Below are 27,657 nucleotides of genomic sequence, written 5' to 3'. Positions count from 1 at the left end.
CAACCTCCTTAAGTGCAGTTAGGATAATACAGTCTAAAAGCTCTGCAACTGCAATGTAAAAAGAAGTAACACCTGATGTTCTGTCAGAGCTCGATACTTCTCAGACAGATGATTAATTAATTTGGCTATTGTATTAAAGATTCAAAATTCATTGCCATAAGTAATTTCTTGAGAAGTTCAGTTAAGCATATCACAGCTTGTATAACAATGCCAAATATTTAAGCAGACTCTCTTGGATGGTTATAATCAGAATCGACTACAGGTTTACAAAGTCCTCCCACCATTAATGCAGAAGGATGGCTCTGTGTCTCATATGCATATGAGTGATCTGTTGCATGCTATGTTTCACTTGCTTCAATGCCATCAAACTGTTTGATGAACGTGCGTTTTAGAAATATTTGTAATATAACATAACAGGTTCTACAAAGATGGAAAAAGGGTTCAGATTTAAAGTCCATTAAGGGCGAGTCCATTAGTATATACAAAGAAATAAAGGCATGAAAAAATGGAAATTGTTCGGCAAAGAAGATTAAGTCAATTAGCTACCAACTGTAGCATCAACCAGGGAGTCCAAAAGCAAAAGATAGTTAAAAAATCTATCAGTATAGCATACGGGTCTCGGGTAGGAAAAATCTGAATGGTATTGTCTCTCCTTTGGGGTTTCTCCTTTTATAAAGTTTTTAAGATTGTCCCAGTGAGGTGGCATCACACCACCATCGAAAGACTATCACATGTCCATGTTCGCATAATGCCACCTAGGACACTTGCAACAGTAGGAAGTTTTCCCATGTTAGTCATGAGAAATGAAAGATTTGTAAGTCCACATAGGCCTAACACTGGTGGAAAATATATACAATGTGCATTTTAAAGTAACAGCTGCAATCCTGTTACCACAGGAATATTTTACTGTGAAGGTTGAAGAAATATTCAGGAATGTTGGGGTGTACATATGTACAGGACAAATGAAGCAACTTTTCACCAGTAGAAAATGAACCATTGTATTAAGTCAGGGGAAAGGTCAGCATTAGAAAAAAGCATTTTGAAAAGGCCTTTAAGTTAGCACCACACATTTATATGAAATAAGTTCTAACCCAACATCAGCTATTGCGAAATTAAATCAATTAAAATAAAGACTATACAGAACTTTCACAAATCAGTCAATAGCTAACATTAGAAACCCCCTACTACCATAATTTTTCTCAACATTCATATAAGTGCATATTTTTCTAAATTCATATTACAAAAAACATTTTTATATTTTTATAAACTATTGAAGCTCTTGTATTACTATGCAATGGTTCAAGCTTTTACTACATTTTTACACATTTTTGCACCAACTTTTCTGACTGGTGCATTCTCAGCAGAAAGCAGATAGCAATTGAAACACTAGGCCCCCTCACTTTGCATCAACGTTCCATCAGTATACATTAATAAGCAACATGAACATTAGAATAATATTAGTGCAACTTCATTTTTATGCATTAGTATTGTCTTGTATATATGTTTACTTCATTTTCACGTTTAAAGCACACTTTTACGGTGCTTCTACTACTCTTGTCTCATTTTCATGTGTCACTGTTTCTAATGGGTACAAAGTGGACTTTAAGATTTTTGTCGTTTAGTTTACAAATTTGTCTCGTGGTTTTCGATTTTTTTAATTGTGCTGCATCATCAATATAAACATATTGAAAGCCTTCCTATGACATGCATGAAGGGAAGAAACTGATTATTTTGGCCTATATAAGTATCTGTCACTTTCAAACCTTGTCTCCATCTGTACACAGTCTCATGAATTAAACTCATTCAAAATAACTTGGGTTGCCCATTTTTATTTCTGTTAATCTAGGTTATTGGTCCTATAATGTACATCGAATTCTCACAGCAATGATAAAATGTTCATCACTGGAACTGGCATGGCTCCTGAAGTGTTTTCAGCCTTTGTTGTCTGTTTTTAGTTTCAACTTAAATCATTAAACCACGCAGCAATGATGGTTAGCAGAGCAAACCACAGACTGCAAACTAGCGAGTAACTGTAAAATTTGAAGACACGCCTTCAAACGGAATAATCCGGTTTAACCCTTCCTTGCGGTGTCCAAAGTAGGATATTCTGTAGGTACCAGGGTCACTGGAGTTTGTGATGTGCCATTCAACCGTAGCATTGCTGTGACCTCCACTTCCTTTAAGCCAGTAAAATCTGGTGATGAAATAAAATAATTAGAATATCCACATCAACACTAACATCTGCATACAGATTAGTACATTTGTATATCGTACCGCAACTATTTCAGAAGTTTCACCCGTTTTTGGAATCCTCAGAATCAATCTTATAAATATATGAAAATTCTAGATTCGAGATTATATGAAAATTATACATCTCAAAAACATTCAGTTTTTTACCCACATAGATAATATCCTATATCTCTTCGCCTACACCTAAAAAGAATTGCTTTCTGTATACAGTGCATGTATTAGATGAAGAATATAATGTATAATGAACGAAGGCAGTTTTCAAATGTAAAATACTCCATTATGAATTGCAATACAAACACTCAGTAGGAGGTGGAATAATACACCAAACAGCCAGTACCATTAGTTTAGAGAGTAAAACTCACCCGGTGGAGACAAAGCTGATCAATGTTTATTTTACAGAATTGTTAACAATATATTTTGTGCTGTAAAGCCAGACATGATAAAACATAATCAGCATCAATGTCATTTAGGGGTTTTGAGGAAAAGCATTTACCACTCTTGGTATTCCCCGTATTACCCCATAAAGCATCCTTGTGATCCCTGACTCAAAGGTCAAAAGGCTCTCAGGCCATATTTGTTTTGTAGTTCCCATACCTTGTGCCCATTCCTAGTCCCTCAACAACAAAGAGGAAATTATGGAAGAAGATGTGGTCTATTGGCTAGGGCTGCCAGATTTGGAACATGGCAAGCCATGTGTGAACCCTGACTTTGGCTCAACATCCTGTGATTCTGGGCAATTAATTTAAACTCCCTGTACCTAAAAAAGAAAAGAACATGTAACATAATCTGGTTCTGTTGTAAATGTACTCTAATGCCACTGGACAAAGGTTTTTGCTATAAAAAAATTACGAAAACCAAAGAGGTTGTTGAGAGTCTAAGACCAGGTGTGAGGGTCCCAACTACTTCCAATTTCCCTTGAACCTCAGAAGATTCTTATTGGATGTTGAAAGGCTAAGAGAATGGTGGGAGTTATCCCTCTCTGCAAATCACGAGAGGAAAAATAAAAACGTTCTTGGCTGGTGTGCCACAGAGAGAATAGCGACCATGTGCAGCTTAAAGGAAAGGTCTGTTTCTACAGCTGACGGAGTGACAGCAACCCTAAATTTAGCTCCTGTGGGAAGCCCGGGCACAGAATGTACTCACACATACCCAGGCATGTGAATAAGAGAGGGAACTAGGTATATCTATATTAATTTGGAGAATGCTAAAATGTAGGCTGAACTTCTCCCTTACTATCATTCTGAGTAGCTGTACAACTGAGGTGAGTACACCATTATATATATATACGGGGGCCACGAGACTCGCTATCCAAGGAGTCGCGTATGTGGAGCTGCGCGATGGATAAGGACAGGAGTGTTGTTTGAGCTCATGGTAGAGCCTTTGGAACGAGCAGTAATTTGAAAGTGCATCCATCCAGGACATATGGACTACATCTCCCATAAGCACAATGTGTGTTTTCATAAAGGGAGATGGTAGACGTCGTGCACTTTACTGCTGGACCCTGATGGGGAAAATAAATTTCCGAAACGCGTCCGGCCTATTTCAAACACGCAACTGCCCATACCAATAAACGCTTTGGGGAAGGCACACGCAGGCTCGAGTGCAACCCGCTACTTGGACAACCCCACGGAGCTGTAATATATATATATGACAGGCAACTTTTTCAACAAGTTTTAATATGTGCAGCTGAGGGCAAAGGACGTGATGAACAGAAATATTATCCATTCGAGCGAGCTTTCTGGGACTAAGGTGCCTGACATTTTGGATTAACAGTCATGTTCGGCAGCATGGACTTTTAAGTACATTTTAATTGTATTACTTGAAACAGACTTCACGGGACTACAAGTGTAGCTGCAGATTTTATTTGCCTTTAGAATTCCCACTGTGACGCAATTCATTTATGTGTTATTTATTCTGTCTGCTCTAATGGGATTTCCCATCAGTTGATTTTACATAGTTCGTGAATTTAATTTTTACGTTATGTTTGACCTGCTTTGTTGCAGACTTCAGGCTGTACTTTATATATACACACATGCATTATTTGGGCTATGTAACGAATGGCTACACATAAATGTGTTTTCTATGTCTATGATGAGGTCCAGGGGGAAGGGCTACGTAATGTGCTTGATTAATGGCGCCAAACTAGATTGACAAAGGCCTCTGTGCAGGCCGAAACGTGTCTCTTGTACCTGGGATTGAGGGCGACATGATTAATTAAATTGATGCCAAATCCTGAAACCACTTCGTGCCCGTGCCTTCTTCCATGGAGTTTGTCTTTGTGGGAGCTGGATGTTCTGTTCATTTATTGCAGCGTGAGCGGTCGTCACGCTTTTCATGGGACACCAGTCATTTGTGGCTCTCCCTTTCAGACCGGATGTTAGGAGGAGTACGTGAGTGCTATAGGGGGAGCCCCCGGATGTGCAGTCAGCAAGCGGAATGTGGATGACTGTGGTGAGAGACGGTGGTCTCATAGCCGGGCGGGTTTCGCGGCTGCCAGCATGGGATCCGGTGTTCCTGCTACAAGAAATGCCTTGCCCGGAATACTGGCGCTTTCCGGTGACTGGGCACCGCTGAAACATATGGTGATGCGGTGAGGTGGTTATGGCATAACATCATTTTGTTATGGGGTCGCCCTCAACCCCGAGTTTATGTCTGATTGGAATTACATCCATGTTGCCAGGTATATGCCTCTGCCCCATCTTCATCCATTTATTAAAAAGTCCGACCCAGCGAAAACAACAATTGTGGACTTGTGCCTGCTCACAGTAACCGTCCATTGTGGGTCATTATGGGACCGGTAGTCCCGAGGGGTGTGTTGCACAGACTCAAACATTGACATTGAGTTTAAAATACCTTCGATGTTGGAAAATGTGACCCCGAGGTGAGACCATTAGCATCCGATCTCTTCACCTACAATTATGGCAGTATGACAGGCAACTTTTTCAACAAGTTTTAATATGTGCAGCTGAGGGCAAAGGACGTGATGAACAGAAATATTATCGGCTCGAGCGAGCTTTCTGGGACTAAGGTGCCTGACAGAAGCTTAAAATAGACCTCCTTAGTATCTTCCAGCACAGGCTTTACCTAAGTTTCTTATATACGAAAGTAGAGGCACTGTCATTTCCTCAATTATTTAAGAAAGAGCCGCTAGCCAAAGCAGATAAGTGCTACTTTCAAACAAATTCATTGGTCCACCTTATATTGCTAAAACTATGGAATAAATATGTAGTGAAACAACTAAACCATCTTATGTTTAATGTGACATTATAGTTAGGTGAAAATGGCAATTAAGATATACAATTTTAAACTCAAAAAGCAATTAAATTCACCAAGTATATTAAGCTAAAGTAATTATAACTGGCACCCTGGCCATGCACAGTGATGTCATCAATTATGTCATTTGAGATGTCATCAGTGATGGTTTCAGTGATTTAAAAGAACGTCATTGTAAAAGTAATATGTGAGGCCATAAGAAGTCCATGATAAGGGTGCATCTTATAGGTACTTTAGTTAAGTATAACTGGTGAATTTCAGAGTTTTTTGTAGTTTAAAATGTTACATTTTTACAAACATCTTCACCTAACTATAACGTAACTGTAACCTTTAGTTTTTTTGTGAATTTCTGAGGTTTCTTTTCAAAGTAAAGTAAGATACTAGTATACCTAACTATCACATCACTTTGACCTTTGGATTTTTCACAGAATTACTAGGGTTTTTCTTATCTAAAGTAAGATATTATTTCTGTACTCAACACCCCACTAGCAACCACCCACCAGCCGCACACAGCCTTTGGCTGTGCATTATGTGGGGTTGGCCGCAGGGCTGGCCTGAAGCCAAGCCCCCACCCAAGCCACTCAGGCAGCCAACTCACCACAGACACCCGTGCCACATTCTATTTTTTTTATTCTATCCCAGCTCTTGTGGGAGTTACGCAGACCCATTGTGCTCTTGCAAGATTTTCTCAAAGGCACAGGGGGGTGTACTGAATCTAGCAAGGGTCTTGTGGGATTGAAGGGCCAGTCCAAAAGTTATTTTTTTTTTTATTTGACACCAGGGGGTGTCTTTTTGAGCCACCCCCACAAGTGCTTGGGGGCAATAGAATCTCTACACTTCCTATCTCAAATCCCTAAATAGTTAAAAATGTCAGATTGTGGAGAATGAGTCTTGTTATGGTGGCTGCAACATTTCTGTTTGTGTTGCAACCAGCAATTGGACTGGTGCTCCCGCAGATGGCTGATAAAAAAAAAAGTCCTCTTGGCTAATTGGTTCGCTCTAGTTTTTGATTTCGAGTGACAGGGAGCATTCTGGGAACCGGATCATCCAGATATCTTAAATTTTGAACCTTAATTAATCAAAAACTACTGGACAGATTTACATCAAATCACTTTTATGCAAGGAGCTGATGGTGATATTATTTCGAAAGTTTTGTGCAGGTTTGTCAAACAGCACCAAATGTATTAGCACAACAAAAAATTTTCTTCCTATGGAAAGTCTGTCCTAATTGTATCTACACAGTGGCAAATTGCACTATGTAGCACACACACACACACATATATATATATATTCACTGAAAAAACCATAGGTTATAGACCATATATAGTTAGGAATTAGCATTTAAAAAACCTTATTTTACTCACACAAAACCATTGAAATTCCATATATAGTTAGTTGCACTAACTATATGTCGCGCACCCGCAATCCACTGCTGATCATGTCACATATTACATCATTCATGACATGGTCAGTGACATCACTGATGGCATCACTGATGACATCTCAAATGACATCACTGATGACATCACTGATGACAACATCCAGTGACTGTATGTTTCTGTAAAGTTAAAATATGTCTTACATATTGAAGAATGAGTGGATGTATAAGTGTCTGGATGAAGGATTTAGTAGGTGCGTGACTGACTGTATGAGTGAGTGATTAAATGTGTCTCACTGAATGCATGGGTTAGTGACTAAACTGTCTTAATTTGTGCATCATTATGTCTGTTGTTCTGTAAACTGCTGCATGTGTTGATCATTAGCTATACGAGAGGCTATATGTGTTATTAATTGGTTGCCCAAGTATTTCTATGGGAGATTGAGTTTGTGTGGGGGTGGCTGGAAGCTGTGTGACTCTATGCATAGATGTGTGAGCAGTTTATTCACTAGGTGTATGAGTTCAAGAGTGCATGTGGAAACAGCTACATGGGCAGTTGACTGTGTGCATGAGTGTATTGATGAGTGAATGGATATCTCAATGCTACATGTCATAGTAAGTACATATGTAAAACACAGTACATGTGAGAGTTGGCATATATAAATAACTGTGCATGAGAGCCACTGAATGAGTGAGTGGTTGTATCGATCATTGTGAACTTGTATCAGGGATTGTATAAGAGAGTAAATATGTGTTAGTATATGTTTCAATAAGTAAGGTGTGTTTAACTGTATAGTTGAAGAAATGGAGGTGAGATTGTTTCTTTGCATGACTGACTGGGTGTGTGAGTAACTCCATGGATGAGTGGCAGTGTGTGAGTGTCTGTATACACTGAGTGTATCTAAGGTTATATTAGAGTCTGAAGAGGTTTATCGTATTAGCACAAGAATGATGTCAAATGAGATGTCATCAGTGATGTCATCAGTGATGTCATTTGAGATGTCATCAGTGATGTCATCAGTGATGTCACTGACCATGTCATGAATGATGTAATATGTGACATGATCAGCAGTGGATTGCGGGTGCGCGATATATAGTTAGTGCAACTAACTATATATGGAATTTCAATGGTTTTGTGTGAGTAAAATAAGGTTTTTTAAATGCTAATTCCTAACTATATATGGTCTATAACCTATGGTTTTTTCAGTGAATTTTCAAGGTTTTGTAAATGCTAATTCCTAACTATATATGGTCTATAACCTATGGTTTTTTCAGTGAATTTCAATGGTTTTTTAATAGCAAATATCATAAGCTGTCGAATGTCAAGTACGTGGTAAGTGAAAACATTTTCGTGTTTATGCACACTGATCTGCTTTGAGGGGTGCCGCTCGCAAAGGAGTGTTTGCTGCTTGGTCGTCCTGCCGTTTTTTAAATGCCCAGGAACTGTGCTGGAAAGTGAAGAGGCGCTCCGCTGAGCGAAAAGGGAGAAGGTGAAATCGTAAGGGGGACGGGACTGCGAGGCTCAACAGGCTGTGCGCACAAGATCTAGCACACCTGCTGCCTCTTCCCGGGTCTCCTCCCCTCCTCACCGCCTACTTCACTCCTCGCGGCCCCCGCTCTGCGGGTGCCGCTCGCAAAGGAGTGTTTGCTGCTTGGTCGTCCTGCCGTTTTTTAAATGCCCAGGAACTGTGCTGGAAAGTGAAGAGGCGCTCCGCTGAGCGAAAAGGGAGAAGGTGAAATCGTAAGGGGGACGGGACTGCGAGGCTCAACAGGCTGTGCGCACAAGATCTAGCACACCTGCTGCCTCTTCCTGGGTCTCCTCCCCTCCTCACCGCCTACTTCACTCCTCGCGGCCCCCGCTCCGCGGGTGCCGCTCGTAAAGGAGTGTTTGCTGCTTGGTCGTCCTGCCGTTTTTTAAATGCCCAGGAACTGTGCTGGAAAGTGAAGAGGCGCTCCGCTGAGCGAAAAGGGAGAAGGTGAAATCGTAAGGGGGACGGGACTGCGAGGCTCAACAGGCTGTGCGCACAAGATCTAGCACACCTGCTGCCTCTTCCCGGGTCTCCTCCCCTTACATTCCTTCCGGCATATGAACTGGCACTAGGCACGCGTGAGCGGAACGCGTGTGCGGAACGAATCCCGGGACAAAGCCCGGACTAAGGGCGGACCCTCTGAGACCCTCCGAGACACGAGGAGCCAGGGGCCGGGCATACCCTCTTGCACATCAGGTACTGTTTGTTCCCTACTTTTCTTTCTCTCTACGACCATCGCTTATTTAGACAACGATTGCTTATCAGTCAGAGATGGCGACTACCAACATTGATCCACCCACGCAGGGCAACCAGGGGTTGCTGCATAATGGGACTCTGGATAGCTACTTTTCCAAACCAACATCGGATTTAACACAGGATATAACTCGTGAGATTGTCTTGGCGGAGCGTCGGGCTGATCGGCGCCGATCCGTGGAAAGTATAAAGAAGGGATCTGTTTCCCTACTCCCAACTAATGTGACTGCATCCTTTGATACCGCCATTGATATGATAGCGACTGAGCTACCCCTTATCTTGGACAGTTTGCTCCCAGAATTTAATACAGTTGTTCTTTCACCTGTCACTGTATCTGGGTCGGATATTATCAGTTTGCCCGGAACACCAACGGCGAGTAGCTCATCGACACTAAAGGGAGATGTTTCATCACAATTGTATGTAGCTCACAACAAGGCAAAAAAATTGCCGGTTGCGGGGAAAATTTATGGTCCACCACCGAACAAAAAACAACGTAAAAGGTGGGATCCTTTGCAACCGAAATTGACCTGCTCAGACTTTGGAAAAAAACTGTCTAAGGTTGTCAAGAATCCCTGCGTTGTTCAAGTTGATTTACAGGGCCCCCATATTATATCTACTCCCTTAGACCAACCTAATACATCTGTGGATGTGGAGGATAGTATGGTCACTGACGCAATTGATGATGTTTACATTGAAAACAAGGGTTCTGTGTCCCTATTTGATATTGAGAACTTGATTAAATCTTATTCTGCATCCATATTAGAAAGGTTGATGGAAATGGAGTGTAGATTGGTTAAAATTGAAAATGTATTGGTCAAACAAGACTCTGTAGGCCATAAAGGTGTTAGTAATGTGGTTAGTAAAACATCGAACGTTGCACCCCAAATCTTGGCACCTATAGCCCAACCACCTCCATCTTCTTCCTATCATGCTGTGGTAAGCCCTTCCCCAATCCCAGTTGTCCCTAAAACTTCGGGGAACATAGTATCAGCGATTGTTCACCATCATGCATCCCCCAGTTCTTCTCAATCGAAAAGTGCTGATTGTCAGCAGGGTAATGCCAAAACCACAAATAAATGTAGTGACAATACATCTAAAATCACTAGCAATTCTTCCAATTTGGTTTTGGCAAACCCGATAAGGGAAACTAGGGAAACTAGTCACAACTGGGGTAAACCAAAAAGGGTTCTGCTGCCCGAACTTCCACCAGAGGCAGTACCCTACGTGGTAGTTCTAACAGGTGTGCCGGTCCTGGAACCAAACAAAAGGGAGGGTTTCTTCCAATTAAAGAATAAGATTATGCATTGGCTAAGAATGTATAGGCCAATGGCAAATCATATTAATGGGGAAATAGTCCATGTTCGCCGTCTTGGATGGTTGGGGGGTAGACCCAAAGACATAGACGGGGATGTGGTGGTTGTCAACTTTAGGGATCCCATTGCAGTACACTACATATTGAACTGGCAGATGGGCAGTTCCAATAACACGATAACCCCCAGACCCTTAACGTATTTTTATCCTAGGTCAGTGGTGTTTCCATCCCAGTATCCCCCCCCACATTGCTCAACTCAAACTCAGCCATCTAACTACCCCTTCGTACAGAATGCCGGGTATGTCGGGAGTAATCAATATGCGCAGTACCCTTTGATTCAACAGGGTGCAGGAAGCACGTATTATCCCCCTTGTCTTACGACAGCCCCTGACCCCCTGGGTTGGAACCATGTTCCGGTTAGAAACCAAAACTTCCAAAATAGAAGGATGGACCATCTTAAACCCTTCACGCCACTGGAAACGTCAAATCGTTTTGATGTTTTCAGTGGTCTTGACAACTGTGATTGAAGTTTAACGAATGGGGGGGTTGAGGGAAGAGACATGAGTCATTGCATGGTTCCTGGCCCTGCAATAGTGTGTAGCCCATTGCCAATTGTAGTGCCAAGGCCATTAGTTAGATCTGCTACTGACATTATAAATATTTCCGAAGAACAGGTGGTACTATTATGCCCTCCATGGAACTTAGTTTCCGGGGAAACTTCCCCGGCAGCTAAGCTGATGTCGAGGGCTAATGTATCTACACCCTCAGCACCTGGGGTGGCAGTTAACCTGGTTTGTTGGAATGTAGCTGGGGTTGCTAGTAACCTGAGGGACCCCGAGTGGGCTGCTTTTATAGAATCTTTTGACTTCTGCCTACTCCAGGAAACATGGGCTGTTGATATTCCCCATAGGGTGGGTTACAAGACTTATGGCATTGGGGCAACACCCTCTAGAAGTGGTAGAGCGTCGGGGGGTCTTTTGATTTGGGCAAAAATTAATTTAAAGGTTAATATTGAGCAGATAGACGTGAATTCCGTAGATATCCTAGTCTTAAAAATAACAACCTCCAATGGGAATAAATTATTCTTAATAAATATCTATAATAGGCCAGCCCCCTCTTCAAAGGAATCCCCGATTGTTTTCCAGCTGGATTGTTTCTTGAGAGGGCTGGATCCTAGGGAGGATTTTGTTATTTTGGCTGGGGATCTGAACTGTAATTATGAGCCAATTTCGGGTTTAAGTGAGATTTTCGAGGAAGAAGACCAGGTGAATAAGATCCCTCTGCTTGGGAACTCTAAATCGGTTAAGTGCTCTACTTTGGCTCTTCAGCTAACTAAACTATGTACAGAGCACTTTATCAGGGCTTGTAATGGTCGGTTACCGTCTGACATCTCAAAAAAACCAACCTTTGCTAGAAATAGCTATAAGAGCAACTTGGATTTCGTGATGGCTTCTATCCCTCTTTGGCCTTATCTCGTAGATCTCGACATATTGGAGAGGACTGAAAGTGACCATTTTCCTCTAAATTTGTCCTTAGATGCAGCACTGTTTAGTGATTCTTCATCCGAGGAAGGTGCTGGTGATGGAAATGAAATTCACATTAGTAATAATAGGAGATCGCTCAATTGGCCATTTATTTTGGACCATAGCGATTTACTCAGTGAAATATATTCACTTTTTGCTGGGACATTTGCTATATATTTGAGCTTAACACCTGAGGAGGAAGTAAAAACCTCCTTTTTGGCTATACATCAGGAGTTTTTCTCTAAACTAAAATTACTGGTCACTAAAATGCCGAAAAAAGCTCATCAGAAGACCCAGAATCTGTCACACAGCAAACCCTGGTATGGTAGATCTTGTAGAGAGTCGAAGAGGGAACTGATAATTGCGATTAAATCCAAGTCACAATTTGATGTTCACAAAGCTAGAAACAACTACAAATCTGTCCAAAAGATATCAAAAAGAGAGTGGGAGGAAGAGAAATGGGCGGATTTGCTGTCAGCCGCAAGGTCACGCAACACTGTGGTTTTTTGGAGGTTGATAGCAAATGGGAATAATGCAGGAAGGGTGGTTAAGGACACTTTCTTAGACGAGCAAACCTGGGTAACCCATTTTACTAACTTGTATAGTAAATACGACGATCCTAATTCAGTATCTAATATAGCAAGTTATGTAATTCCAGCTGATCCGCTTGTTTTCAACTTAGGGGAAACCGAGCTGGCATTAAGCCAAGTTAAAAGTGGGAAAGCCCCAGGTTTGGACAAAATCCCTGTGGATCTTTATAAGCACGATCCAAAAGTATGGGCACCCTATATTAATTATCTGTGCAATAAATTATCATGTAGCTTAGAATTCCCTGAAAGCTGGAAGGGAGCGGAAATTGTTTTAATTTATAAAAAAGGAGATAGGAAGGACCCTTGTAATTATCGGCCTATTAGCTTAATGGACATCCTGCAGAAAATTTACTCGCGTCATATTTTAGCACGAGTGAGTATTTGGTTGGATGAAAACTCATTCTTGACTAAATTTCAAGCCGGATTCAGGACGAAAGTCAGCACTATAGATCAGTGCTTTAGATTCTGCTGCCTCTACTGGAAGTACGTAATGATAAAAAAGGCCCATCTGTACGTTGCCTTTGTGGATTTAAGGGCAGCGTTCGATTTGGTGCCACGTGACCTCCTTTGGAAAACGTTGAGTGCAGCTGGTATGCCAGATAATATAGTTGCACAGATCATAAAATTACATGAAGGGAACTTTGCGAGAATTAGATGGGGTCCAAATGGCGAACTTTCCAGGAAAATCCCGATTGAACGAGGAGTTCGCCAAGGATGTGTTCTGGCCCCCACACTTTTTTCCATTTTCGTAAATGATATTCCCTCATATTTAGAAAGATGTATAAATGATGCTCCCAAATTGAATGGTGAAAGGGTAGCATCTCTATTATTTGCTGACGATACAATCCTGATTTCCCAAACAAAGAATGGTTTGCAGACTTTATTGAACACTTTTAATGAATATTGCTGTCAAAAGGGGCTAGAGATTAATGTTAAGAAAACGAAGTATATGGCCCTGAATCCAACCAAACCTGATAAGGGGTGTTTAATGTTAAAAGGAGTGAAGCTGGAGTCAGTGCCCCACTTCTCATATTTAGGGGTGACGCTAGATTCCAACTTCACCTGGAAAGCTCAATTGGAAAAAAGTAAATTAATATTCGCCCAGAATGTTAAACCAATACTTAGAGAGCAAAGTTTAAGTACCAGTAAAGCGGTGTTTCCAGTAATGGAACTTTTTAAATTCAAAGTCCAATCATCAGTGCTCTATGGTGCAGAACTGTGGGGGTCGGGTTCCAAGGAGACCTTCAGTGTCCAAGATAATAATTTTCTGAGAAGCTTGGTAAGGGTACCGAGAGGAACCCCATTAGTACCTCTGCAATTGGACCTTAATTTTAAAAGAACAGACCACCATGTTTGTATTAGACCTCTTATGCTATGGGTAAGATTGTGGCATGTCCCTGAATTACAAGACTATAGAGAGGGGCTTATAGAGATTATGGCGCTGGACACCCAGAAAAAAATCCCATGGCTTAGACATGTCAGCACCTGGTTTAACAACATAGGCCTGAAACATTTTTGGGAGAACCCTGAATTATTACCTTCCAACCCAAAATTAGTCCTGAAAAGGGCCTTTTGGTCCTATGTAGCAAATATGACTGTGAACTCCATAACTAGCGGTCCACTGGTTTCAAAATTCTTGAACTTTAAGGATGAACCGTTCTATGAGACCTTTATGGACGAAATAGAGCCTCCACTTGCCAAAACGTTGTTTTTAAAGTTTAGATACGGTAATCTAGTATTGAAATCAACCTTGGCTCGTTGGGCAAGGAGCCGTGATCCATCTTCTGAGGCATTGGACGAAGTTTGCTCACTCTGCGATAACAATCAAATAGAGAATGAGCAACATATTCTTTTTTTTTGTCCCCTGTATGGCCAAGAAAGAACAAGATGGATTAAACCAATATGCCTATTATTAGGCTTGAGATCCTACCATCAGGCTCTGAGAATTTTGACCACAAACACTTCACAGCAGATAACATTTAGTGTTAGTAGATTTTTACTTTCTGTTTGCCACCGCAGGAAAAAAATGGGTCACATGTTGTAACCAAGTTTCCCACTTCTATGGACCTGAATTATCTTTGGACTTGAATTATGGACTTGAACTCGTTTTTAATAGCACCGCTCAACTGAAATTGCTCCTAAATTCATTGATACGTCCTTCTATCTTGCATGATTTTTATTTTTATGCTCCAAGAGTCCTTCTACATGTTTTGCACAGTTATATAATATGTTCTGAAAACCTTTTAATTGTATGTTATTATTAATTCTTTTATTGTATTGTATTGCGTAAATTGTTCTTTTATGGCGTCAAGCCGAAATAAAGAGAATTGAATTGAATTGAATTGAATGGTGCCCCCCCCCCCTCATTTCTATTAGGAGTACTCTCTCTTTGCAGATAGTGAAAGGTAGTTAACGCAGGCGTTTGCCCCCGTTGTAATCCGTCGTGCCTGCTTCTCTCTCCATTTGATTGATTGTTATCCAAGTATTTACTGTTTTAGAATTAGTTCTCTTTGGTTCATTCTCTATTTACAAACAAACACAGAGTCGCAATACTCTGTTTAGTCTTTGCAGATAACGAAAAATTGTGTAAAAAAAAAGAAAAGGAATCGAGCAAAATCAGTAGGCCACTAATGGGATCTCTTTTTGACCTCGCTAAAATAGAAACATTAGGAACAACCCCTCATGACAAATACAAAACTAGTGAGATGAACTGAACTCCACACAATGATGGCTGCAAAACAGCTCGGCTCCGCCACCCACCCCGCCCAAAATAACGATAAAGAACGGCTGCCATGATTGGTTGCGGAATGGCCACGACGGAGCTACGAAATGGTGCTGCTCTCATGCTAACCCCAGCTTCAGTCTGAAACATCCAGAAACACTGTAGACTACCAATTCGATCAGTTCCGGTAGCGCCCCAATGTAACCCGGTAGAGAAGAACTAGCCCTCCCCTCTTTGACTGATGGTTCTTGTTGCCTGTCCCTTCTGTTGCCATTTAACAGAACTATTTAGCCTGCTGAAAGGGGTTGTGTTCCGACCGCTGGTTGGTGGAGACATTTTGACTATATTCTGTACCTGCGTTGTCGCGTAATGCGTCATATGACGCGCCGCGTTAGCGCATCCGGAAGTCATCCGGGGCGCGCAGCGCGTAACGTAAGCATAACAAGTCATGTGACTTGTTAATAAAACTTTTCATTGGTTCATTTTACTTTTCTTATTGTAATGATGAAAGGCTTGGTCATATGACCTAAAAATAACGCTTTTCATTACTTCCGAACATTATTTTTTCTTAAATATATGTTATAATGTTCCAGGCTAATGTACTTTCCCGGAAATTTTACAACTGTCCTGCAAGTAAAATATATTCTTTTTTCGAGAAAAAGAGCGTTTCTTCGTCCCATGACGGAGCCGTTGAGCAAAAGAGGGTCGACCTGCTGTCTTAGTCGCCGATACGCCTGAATATGAGATTCTTATCGATCACTTTATGTTGCAGGAATAGAAAACACAACAGCCCTTGACCATTTATCTTTACTGCGTTCCTTCGTATTATACCTTTTACCCTTCATGTAATTGGTCTGCTTTATTTCACTTGCCTTTTAATGATTCTAAAACAGTCACTATTATTAAAAACTTTACCAATGTATATACTACTACCATGTTTTCTTTTAAAAACCTTTATTGTGAAAATGTCATTATACAAATACGAGCCTATAACCACGTGGGCCTGCCACAGAGCAAACTGTAATCGTATATGATGAATAGACATTTACACTGTAGAGGAACGTAACGGGCGGGCCATTAGGTTGCAAGAACTAAGGTGTCTAACAGTTACGGAATCGGTGGACGTACATTTTATAATTAAAATACGACAGGGCCAGTTACAATAAAATTATCTAGATATACATTTGCGGGCAAGTACCATGGGTGACGTTAATTCGAACTTTCAACAGTACAGTAATCAATAACACATCAGAACTTAATATCAATAGGGATGTCGAAATAGTCAATCAATTCTCGTCCCCGCCCGCCATGTGCTTCAAAACTGCATACGTATCTCGTGATTTCAAGGTTCTGCAACCAGTACACAACAAGGAGTTACGAGTCCCATTTATTCCGGCGCCATTTTGGGCGAGGACGGGCAGGTCCAGGATATAGTCAAAATGTCTCTACCAACCATCGACTATGATGATGTTCATATGCTGTATTTATTAGAGTAACACTCATCTGTCCACATGAAATTAATTTGCCACAATCTAAACATGTCATTTTAATCTTTCCAAAGTTCTTCTAAATATTTGGGACCGTTTCCCTTGCCTCTGAAGCTCTCAGTGCCACTTCTTTGATGAATGTACTAGCAGGTCAGGGGTTCTCCTCCAAATCTCTCTTTTATGCAGCACTATAATTAATTGGTGCCACCTCTCCATATGACGATGCATGGTATAGTTACCACAACTATATTTTTTTCGGTTCCTCTGGAGAGTTCATCGTGGCAGATGAAGCGTGTAACGTACCGGGCATTTACCTTTTTTTGCATGTACAGGAAAGGAAAAAAAATCGAGCGTCCGAGTTCTAAGGTGTCCCAGGGCCATTTTAGTGGACCAGGCCCAAATCCAAAGAACAGGCCGCCATTTTGAGAGTCCTCTTGCAGCCGCCTGTCGCTGTAGCATCAAGAGCAGCCGAAACTCAGCTGAATGGCAACTGAAACGGTAAAGGGGCGCCCCACTACAGCAGACGAGCCTCCACCTAGGAAGGCCCATTCACGCCGGCTCCCCCCCCCTTCGGGCACCCCACGCCGTTATTCGGAGCAGTATTGTAGGATGGCCACACCAGTGCGGCAACTTGCTAGACATCACCTCGGTGGTAACCGAATCTCAACGCCTTGTGGTGTCTTCTATTCAAAAAACATTGTTATGCTGCCTTCGACCTATTCGCCGCAAGTGCGCACACAACTCAACTGCATAGCTTGCTAGACACCACCTCGGTGCCATCCGGATCTTGGAATGTCAGCACCTTTTGGTGTCTTCTCTTCAGAAAATATTGTTGCGCTGCCTTTGGCCCCATTCGCACATCAGTCCGCTACTGACGCCATCTCACAGGCTAATGGGGCGCCCCACGCCGACTTTCAGCATTGTAGAATGACCACACCAGTACAGCAACTTGCTAGACATCACCTCGGTGCCATCCGGATCTCGGCGCCCCACTGCAGATGAAGTGCCTCTCAACTATGAAACCACCACGGTGACATCCGGATCTTGGCGCGTTGTGCTGCCTTCGGCCTATTCGCACATCGGTCCGCTACTGACGCCATCTCACAGGCTAATGGGGCGACCCACGCCGAGTTTCAGCATTGTAGGATGACCACACCAGTACAGCAACTTGCTAGACATCACCTCGGTGCCATCCGAATCTTGGCATCTCAACGCCTAGTGGTATCTTCCATACAAAAAATATTGTTACGCTGCCTTTGGCCCCATTCGCACATCAGTCCGCAACTTAGACATCACCTCGGTGCCATCCGGATCTTGGCATCTCAGCGCCTTGTGGTGTCAGTCAGAAAATATTGTTGCGCTGCCTTTGGCCCCATTCGCACATCGGTCCGCTACTGAAGCCATCTCACAGGCCAACGGGGCGCCCCACGCCGACTTTCAACATTGTAGGATGGCCACAGAAGTGCGACAACTTACTAGACACCACCTCGGTGCCATCCGGATCTTGGCGCGTTGTGCTGCCTTCGGCCTATTCGCACATCGGTCCGCTACTGACGCCATCTCACAGGCCAACGGGGCGCCCCACGCCGACTTTCAGCATTGTTGGATGGCCACACCAGTGCGGCAACTTACTAGACACCACCTCGGTGCCATCCGGATCTTGGCGCGTTGTGCTGCCTTCGGCCTATTCGCACATCGGTCCGCTACTGACGCAAACTCACAGGCCAACGGGGCGCCCCACGCCGACTTTCAGCATTGTAGGATGGCCACACCAGTGCTGCAACTTGCTGGACACCACCTCGGTGCCATCCGGATCTTGGCGCGTTGTATTGCCTTCGGCCTATTCGCACATCGGTCCGCTACTGACGCCGCCTCACGTGCCAACGTATTTTCTACGCATTTTATACCCTATGCCGCATAACAGGTCATGTGACTTGTTTATAAAACTTTTCATTGGTTCATTTTACTTTTGGTTTCCTAATGATGGAAGGCTTGATCATATGACCTAAAAACAACACTTTTCATTGGATGAAAACTTTTTTTTTTTTTCCCAAACGATGAAAGCCCCACCTTGTTTCTGGATGTTTCAGACTAAACTGGCGTCAGCATGAGAGCACCACCATCTCGTAGCTCCGTCGTGGTCATTCCGCGAGCAATCATGGCAGCCGCTCCCCACCAGAAGCCTGCAGGAGTCGGGGCCCCCAAAACTTTTGATGAATTCTCAAGGCGGAGGGGACGCTTTCGAGAATGGGGTCCAAGACCTAGCAGACAAGCGTCCGATTTCCAAGGTGTCCCAGGGCCATTTCAGTGGACCAGGCCCAAAAAGGAAAGAGCCTGCCGCCATTTTGAGAGTCCTGTGACAGCCGCCTATCGCTGCACCGCAAGAGTGGGCGCAACTCAGCTGAATTGCGGCTTTTGACACAGTGGACCAAAAACGGACGGAATGGCAACTGAAACGGTAAAGGGGCGCCCCACTACAACAGATGACACTCCACCTGGAGAGGCCCGTTCACGCCGCCTCCCCCGGGGCGCCCCACGCCGTTATTCGGAGCAGCATTGTAGGATACCAAAACCAGTGCGGCAACTTACTGGACATCACCTTGGTGCCATCGTTCTGCTGCCTTGGAACTATTCGCACAACAGTTTGCTACTGATGACCCACCCCCCGCGACGCCCCACGCCGTTATTTGCTGGGTGGCAACTTACTAGACATCACTTTCGTGTCATCTAGATTTCGGCGCGTTCTGCTGCCTTGGAACTATTCGCACAACAGTTTGCTACTGATGACCCACCCCCCGCGACGCCCCATGCCGGAAATCTGGACGTTGTGCTGCGTTGGGACTATTCGCACAGCCGACCGCTACTTCGTTGTTTTTCCCTAAAAATGTTTATATGTTATTACTATTTTTGTTTTCTTGTATATATTTATAAATTATTAAAGTTTTATAATCTTACTACTTTGTCGGAGTGCTATATATTTTTAATGTGACACATAATTGTAAAAACTTTGATGTACAAAGAGTCATCCCTGGAATCTTCCGCTTCACGCTCGGTCCCCTCCCCAATCACAATACAGGATGGTTTTCAGATAATAGCAACGCTTCTGCTGTGACGGATCTCATCGAGTGTGGGCCTTGATCTACTATAACTCCTTTGAAGAGGGGTGATTCTTTACAGCTGTGGCCATAAACTACATCTGCAGGGCTAGCTGATAGCCTAGGACCGGCCTGGACAATCGGACACAGAGGAAAAGAAGTGTCAGAGGGTGCGGTAGTGAATAGGGCGAAAGGGAGGTGTCGGGCGGGCACAGGGTGTGATTCTCAGGGAAGAGCAGCGCAGATGGGGGGAGGTTTATTACCCATGCATAAGACAGAGAGCGGGGGTGACCACTGCCTGGGTGAGATGCTTGCGAGGGTGGGGAGCCATGCTAAGGATCGACAGCGTGCACAGAGTGGGTCTGGTCAAGGCATCTAAAATGGCTGCCGTGCACGACAAAAGTGTGGCATTTGAAAAAAGACAAGATGGCGCAGACAATGTTTTTCAACACTTCCTGATTTCCTTCGAATCGAACGTTAACAGACGTTGGGGCATATTACCAAAGTTAAGCGATATTTATCCCTAACGATGCATTGCAAAGATTTTTTTACCGTCAGAAATTATCGCAGATAAACCTTGCTATTATCAAGGTTTATCGCAAATACGATAAAAAACGACCGCAATGCATTAATATCGCTGAAAACTCAGCGATATTCATGCATTACCGAGCTAATGCTCTTAGCCATGTTATCCACCTCCCATTGGATAACATGGCTAAGAACTGCTCAGGGCAGCTGTTACTTTTTGGAGATATTCGCGCTTATCTCGAATATTTCCAAAAGTTGATAATAGGAGATAGCGATGTTAGCGACTGTTTCCAGTCGCTAACATCTTGGCATGCCCACTTTGCATGTCATTAGTGATAAATATCACTCACATGCAAAGTGGGGCCCAAGATGGTCGCTATCTCCTACTAGCCGTCGCTAACTGGTGTTAGCAACAGCTAGGTAATACAGATATAATTTTATCTCCGCGAAGCGGAGCGCTGTTACAGATATATATCTTGTTTTTGAACGTTAATTTCTCAAAATGCACTGAAGCACATATATTGAGACCTAGCAAAGGCACATCGTGCTACCAGTCCCTAATATTTTACCAAGTTTCATGCAAATCCATTCAGCCGTTCGATTATTATTATTATTTTTTTTTTTTGCCCCGCGGGGCCCTTTTAAAACCTCCACATCAAACCTAGGGGGTCAGCGAGGATCTACTATGCCCCCTTATGGTCATTTGCCCCTTCGCTTTGGCCTCCTCTTGTCTCTCGATCCTACCGAGAGACAAGATGGCGGCCGCTACGTACTGTTTGGAATGTTTACAGACACCGGAGAGCCAATCAGCTTCACTTCGCAAAGCTCCGTAACGCGAAAAGTACGCGAAGCGGTGCGCTGTTACAGATATATATCTTTTTTTGAACGTTAATTTCTCAAAATCCACTGAAGCACATATATTGAGACCTAGCAAAGGCACATCGGGCTACCAGTCCCTACAATTTTGCCAAGTTTCGTGCAAATCCATTCAGCCGTTCGATTATTATTATTATTTTTTTTTTTTGCCCCGCGGGGCCCTTTTAAAACCTCCACATCAAACCTAGGGGGTCAGCGAGGATCTACTATTCCCCCTTATGGTCATTTGCCCCTTCGCTTTGGCCTCCTCTTGTCTCTCGATCCTACCGAGAGACAAGATGGCGGCCGCTACGGACTGTTTGGAATGTTGACAGACGCCGGAGAACCAATCAGCTTCGCTTCACAAAGCTCCGTTGCGCAAAAAGGACGCGTCCTGGAGCGCTGCCCGGTCCGCTGTTACAGATATATATCTTTTTTTAAACGTTAATTTCTCAAAATCCACTGTAGCACATATATTGAGACCTACAAAAGGCACATCGGGCTACCAGTCCCTACAATTTTGCCAAGTTTCGTGCAAATCCATTCAGCCGTTCGGGCTAAAAGTGAGGCCAACCGCCCTATGGAAAACTCAATGTTAAAAACACGTTTTGGGACCCCCCTTTTTTCTCGACCCCCCCTGGACGAACCCCCCCCCCCCAATTTTCAGGGGCTGCTCAGAAACAAAATGTGCCATTTTCCTGAAAATTTCAGCCAATTCCGTCCACAAACGCCAAAGTTATTAGACATAGAATTTTCAAAAAACCCATAGAGAAAAAATCCTAACTATATATACCTACTGGCGACCGCCAGTAGGTAATGTATATATATATATATATATATATATCTATATATATATATATATATAGATATATATATATATATATATATTCACTGAAAAAGCGAAGGTTAAAGTAACGTTATAGTTAGATGAATGTGTCAGTAACAACATTAACATTTTGAACTAAAAACACACAGAAACTTACCAGTTACAGTTAGCAGAGCTAACTATAAATGTGCTTCCCCTTGCACTGCTTATGACCTCAATATTACATACTCATGACGTTCTATGACATCATTTATGACATCACTGATGACATCTCAAATTACCTTATTGATGACATCACTGATGATATCATTTGAGTGTGTTAGGTAGAGAAGTAATATGGTAGTTACCCACTTCTATTGAAATTATAAAACAATCTAATTTTGTTCTTCCTGTGTCTATCTAATGGGTGTACATGTTTACAAAATGCATGTGCTCTTAATGCATCATAGGTGTTTAGATGTGTTGAACACATTATAAATCTTTGTACTGAAGAGTAACTTTGTATGCAGGTGACAGTTGACAGTTCAGCATGTTCCACAAAAGATTTTTGGCTCTGCAGGAAAAGTTTCCAACAGGGCAAAGATTCTACATACCGCATATTAAGTACTGTTAGCAGCCTTGAGTTATTAGACAGAATCGTCTCAGAATTACGTTTACCACGTACTAACCTATGCACATGTGCTTGCCTTGCTTCAGAATATGGGTTATCTGCAAAGTTTGGACAGCACTGACACGGACTGTGCAAGTGTCTCCTAGGGCACTGGTGAATTAATGCTGGAAAAAGTCAGCTATAATTGTTCAATAAAGTTTTTCAATAAAGTTATTTTGTGCTTTTTATCTTCAAAAGTATTTTATTCATACTCGTGGACATTGTTCAATATAATAACATGATCACACTCATTGTTTTCCTTCATGGACCATATATGTCATACTCTCTTCTTCTTCATATATCAAAAAACATTACTTCCAATGCATTTCGGCCATGTGGCCTTCATCAGGGAAGTCTGTGAAACAGAGAATGTATCTGTCACTCCTTTATGCAGTACACAAGAATATATCAGCTTCTATCTTAGTAGCAAAAAAGTACCATGAATAACCAAATAAGAATCTACCAGGTTTAAATGTGTAAACGTGCGAAAAACTACCAGGTTTAAATGTACACACTAATCATGGAACATGTTCGTGTAACCGCGCTCCATACGGTGTGTCACGTTGGTAAGATTACGAGTTAATGTTGTGTATGGTATGCTAACTCGTATATCGCTTAGTGGTGCTTCATGACTAAACAGTCAGACTATCGGGAAAGTGATTAACTATGGTGGTTCGTGCCCGAACGTGTAATTAAAACATCATGATGATTTTACGCGCTTGTATGCCTAAAATGCTGCACTCCGCATCGGTTGCTGTGTTAAATTCTTACCAGTATAAAATCTCTCGTGGCGTCTTATGGCGCTGTGTTGTGTTCCACCATCGGTTCGGCAGAGTTCGCGGGTGACGCGTCGGGGGTGTGTTTAAACGTCAGTTACGCGCGTGTTCTTTAAAGTGACCGTGCGCTGAAGTTGAGAATGTGTTAACGCGCTGGTTCAATAAAAATTACAACATTGTATCTATCCCAGGGCACCTTAGCGTGATAAAGGGTACACCTGATCATTTATGCATGTACAGTCAAATTAAGAGAATCAGAATGGGGTAAAAAACATTGGACTGTGATGTGCTACGAAACAATAATATAAACATCGGTTATTTGGCTCAGCACAACATGAACTGTAAAACGTAGTTCATAAATAACAACTGAATTCTGTCCGTTCATTAATACCATTCGGGCTCAAAGTCTGTAAGTGGCATATCCAATGATTCTCACGTCTTAAAAGAGCTTTTTTATTGTCTCTTTCTTCCTTTCTCTCAACAACTTCCAATATGCAAGCCTTGATTTGGTTCACTTGGTGATTATATTCAATGAAGTGAGTAGCCACTGCTGATTTTAGGACTTTGGTTCTAATGTTGCCTTTGTGCTCAGTTAACCTTATTTTGAATTTGCGTTCGGTTTGTCCAATGTAGGCCTTTCCACAAGGACACTTTATCATGTGTTTTTCGTGTCACAAGTAGCATTAACATGTAGCTTGATTTTGTTTCCTCTCATTGGATGCGTGATGGTGTTGCCTTCCATTATGTTGTTGCAGTTACTGCAGTTTCTACAAGGAATTGTACCTTTGAATTTGATGTTGGGCTCTTGCATAGTAGGGCATTTGATAATTTCACCTACATTTCTAGCTCTGGTAAATGCGAACAGCGGTTCTTCGGCAAAGATAATATTGAAGTCTGGTTCAGACTGTAATAAGCACCAGTGTTTCTTGATGGTTTTTTTAAACAATGGGCTCACCGTAGAAAATGTACTCACACAGGTTATTTTGGCTTCCTTTCTAGTTTTAGATGCTGAGAGTAATGTTCTTCTTTCTTTAAGTTGGGCTCTTTCTAGTGCAGCTTTCAACACTTTCTCTGGATATCCTATTTTTCTGAATCGTTGTAACATAATTTGTGATTGCGTCTTTGATTCCTCCGGGTCTGAGACAATTCTTTTTACTCGTAAAAGTTGGGAGTACGGTAAGTGCTGTTTGAGTGGAGATGGGTGGAAACTCTGATATGTTAATAGGTTATTGCGGTCGTTTTTTTTTGTGTACAGCGTGGTTTCTATTTTGTTGTCTATTTTCTTGATTGTTACATCCAGGTAATTGATTTTGCTGTCATGAGTTTCATAAGTGAATTGTATTCGCCGATCTATCTCATTTAGTTATTGGATGTTGAGGATCAAATTTTCCTTCGTACCATTCCACAATATAAATATATCATCGATATATCTGAGGTATAAACGTAAGCCTTGTTTCCATTGATCTTTTTGTAGAATGTCTGTGTTCTCATATTGGTGCATGAAGATATTAGCATACGAAGGTGCTGCCGGGTTCCCCATAGATGTACCTGATTTTTGGAGATACCAATGATCCTCCCATTTAAAATAACTGTGCATCAGTGTGAAGTTTAATAACTCCAACAGGAACACTTTCATTGATTCTTCATATTCCATTTGAAGTAATGCTTCTTCCACTGCTTCTATCCCCATGAGATGGGGTATAGAGGTGTAGAGGGCTTGGACATCTATGGTGCACATGATAATCTCCTCATTGGCTTCAAGGTTTAGATTATCCAATTTTGTCAAGAAATCTGTGGTGTCTCTAACGAAAGAACAAATCACCTTCCGTCTCCTCACCCACGCACACAAAGCCCTGCACAACCAAGGACCAGGATACCTCAACAGCCGCCTCAATTTCTACGCTCCCAAACGCCAGCTTCGTTCGACCGGCCACGCCCTCGCCGCCGTCCCCCGCATCCGAAGAGTCACCACAGGGGGAAGGTCCTTCTCCTACCTCGCCGCCAAGACCTGGAACTCCCTCCCGACCCACCTCCGCCTGACCCAGGACCACCTCGCCTTCAGGAAGCAGCTCAAGACCTGGCTGTTCGAGCAGTAACGGACCCCCCCTCCCCAAGCGCCTTGAGACCCTCCGGGTGAGTAGCGCGCTATACAAATGCTTTGATTGATTGATTGATCGTGGTAACGAAGGATTGAAGGTACTTATCAATTAATTTGCCCACAGGTTCATGGATACTTCCGCGAGTGGAGACTATAGGGCGGCAGGGAGGCTTAATTGGATCATTGTGGATTTTCGGAGTAAGGTAAAATTTGGGCGCTTTAGGATGGTCAGTCATAAGATGCTTCTTCATTTTGTCATTCACACACCCTCTTGACATTGCCTCTTGTATGATGGTTTGGAGTACCGCTTGAATTTCCTTGGTTGGGGTGGGGTCTAGTTCCATGTATGTTTTTTCATCCTGTAGGTGTACCAAGGCTTGTGAGTTATAGTATTCTCTGTTCATAATGACTAGAGCTCCACCTTTGTCCGCTCTCTGACAAATGATCGTGGGATTGTCGGCTATTGCTTTGAGAATAGCATGTTCCTTTTGTGTGAGGTTTTTGATTTTTTATCGTTTTCGGTAGTTAATTTTGTTTAAATCTTGTTTCACCAATTGTTCGAATAAGTCTAAAGTTTTATGACTGATGGGAGCCATATAAGTACTTGTGGTGGTAAGACCTTTGAGGGGTCTTCCTTCTGATCTTGGTGGTCCACTATTATGTTAGTGAAGAAATGGCGAAGTCTTAATTTTCTCATGAGTTTGAAAAAACTGATGTTTACTTCCAAGTGATTAGTGTGTGCTGTAGGCACGAATGATGTCCCTTTTTGGAGAGTTTTGATTTGTAGTCTAGTGAAGTTAACATTTGAGATGTTAATAACCAAGTTGTCTTACTCCGGTTCTTTTTCTTCTTGGTCGTGACATTCCGAGTCTGTGGAGGGTCTTTCTCCTTCTCTTGTACAAGACTTTCTTCTTGACCTCCTGGGTCGTCCCCTGCATTGGGGCCTGCTTCTAAAAAAGGCTGAGCAGCCTTATTTATCCTTGCGGGAGGTTTTGGTACCATTGGTGTTCTTCTAGATGTGTCTGATGTGACATCTGTATCCGAAGAGGATGTGTCCGTTTGTTGTGTGTATGGACGGCTTTGTCTTTTTCTAGCGTATACCTCTGCCCAATTATAAACTTCACCAAGTTTATAGTCAATTGTATCATGACGATACTTGCGGAGTTTCCTTTCATTGACTTCCTCGGTGTGTTTTGCCAATTGCGTTTGGATATCTTCTAGTATTTTGTTTAGTTCATCAGACGTCATTGCTTTTCCAAGTTCTTCTTTTACAGTGGTGATGTCTTTTTCTAACTCTTCCAAAATTTGGGATAGTTCTTTAATAATTATCAGAATTAAGTCTAAAGAACATTTATTGAGGATTGCATACCATTTGTCATTAAATTTCTTAGAATTTTTACATAAGGATGGTCTTAGTAATATTCTCAGGCCACGTAGGATTCTTGACGCCTTGTGGTATCTAATCATTGTGCTGGCGTGTAACCGTTGATTGATAATTTTCCGTGATAGATAAAGGAGCTGTTTCACTTGTTGATCTTTTGTTTTAGAAGTTGTATATTCAATATCTTCCTCTTGGATAAGTGAATAGATTTTCGATGATTCCTCATCCGAATATGCGAATGTATCTGCTTTTGTTTCAGTTAGCTTTGTGATTTCGTCGTATTGCATCTTGTCTGAATCGCGTGCTACAGTCAAAGAGCAGGAGCAAAGTGATAACTGTAGGAGATGGCTATTTCCTACAGTTATCTGCAAAGTTGCCACCACAGTATGAAGGCTGCAGGTAAAAGGATCTTTAGCACCTTCAGACCTTGTTTTTTTTAGGTGAATAGTCGCTCCTTGGACGAGTATTTCATAGAGTGTACACTGTTCTTAGTAGATACTTTTTAACACTATGTGGTGTTTCTCATGAGAGTTTCACTGTCTGCAAACAGTGTGGTACAGATTAAACTCTCTTCATAGAGAAAACAGTGTTGACAGTACCCACGTTTCTACTCATATCTACTTCCTATCTCA

The 27,657-nt window shown here is 42.3% G+C and overlaps 1 protein-coding gene across 6 annotated transcripts in view; it reads right to left on the bottom strand.

Moving 5' to 3' along the window:
• Window positions 1–972: 972 nt before the first annotated feature.
• The window catches only part of ASAH2 (N-acylsphingosine amidohydrolase 2), a 434,557-nt gene continuing 407,872 nt past the window's right edge, over window positions 973–27,657 (bottom strand). For all 6 annotated transcript variants that reach the window (XM_078642909.1, XM_078642906.1, XM_078642910.1 and 3 more), the window contains one exon: window positions 973–2,194. In XM_078642909.1, coding sequence (XP_078499035.1) covers window positions 2,020–2,194 — 175 coding nt within the window. In that variant the 3' untranslated portion in view covers window positions 973–2,019. The remainder of the gene's footprint in view (window positions 2,195–27,657) is intronic.

This window comes from Lissotriton helveticus, chromosome 5_1 (genome assembly GCF_964261635.1).
Source record: "Lissotriton helveticus chromosome 5_1, aLisHel1.1, whole genome shotgun sequence".
In the NCBI taxonomy this organism is placed as follows: Eukaryota; Metazoa; Chordata; class Amphibia; order Caudata; family Salamandridae; genus Lissotriton; species Lissotriton helveticus.
Note: the sequence above shows the minus strand (reverse complement) of the source record. Positions and strands in the feature narration are given on the sequence as shown.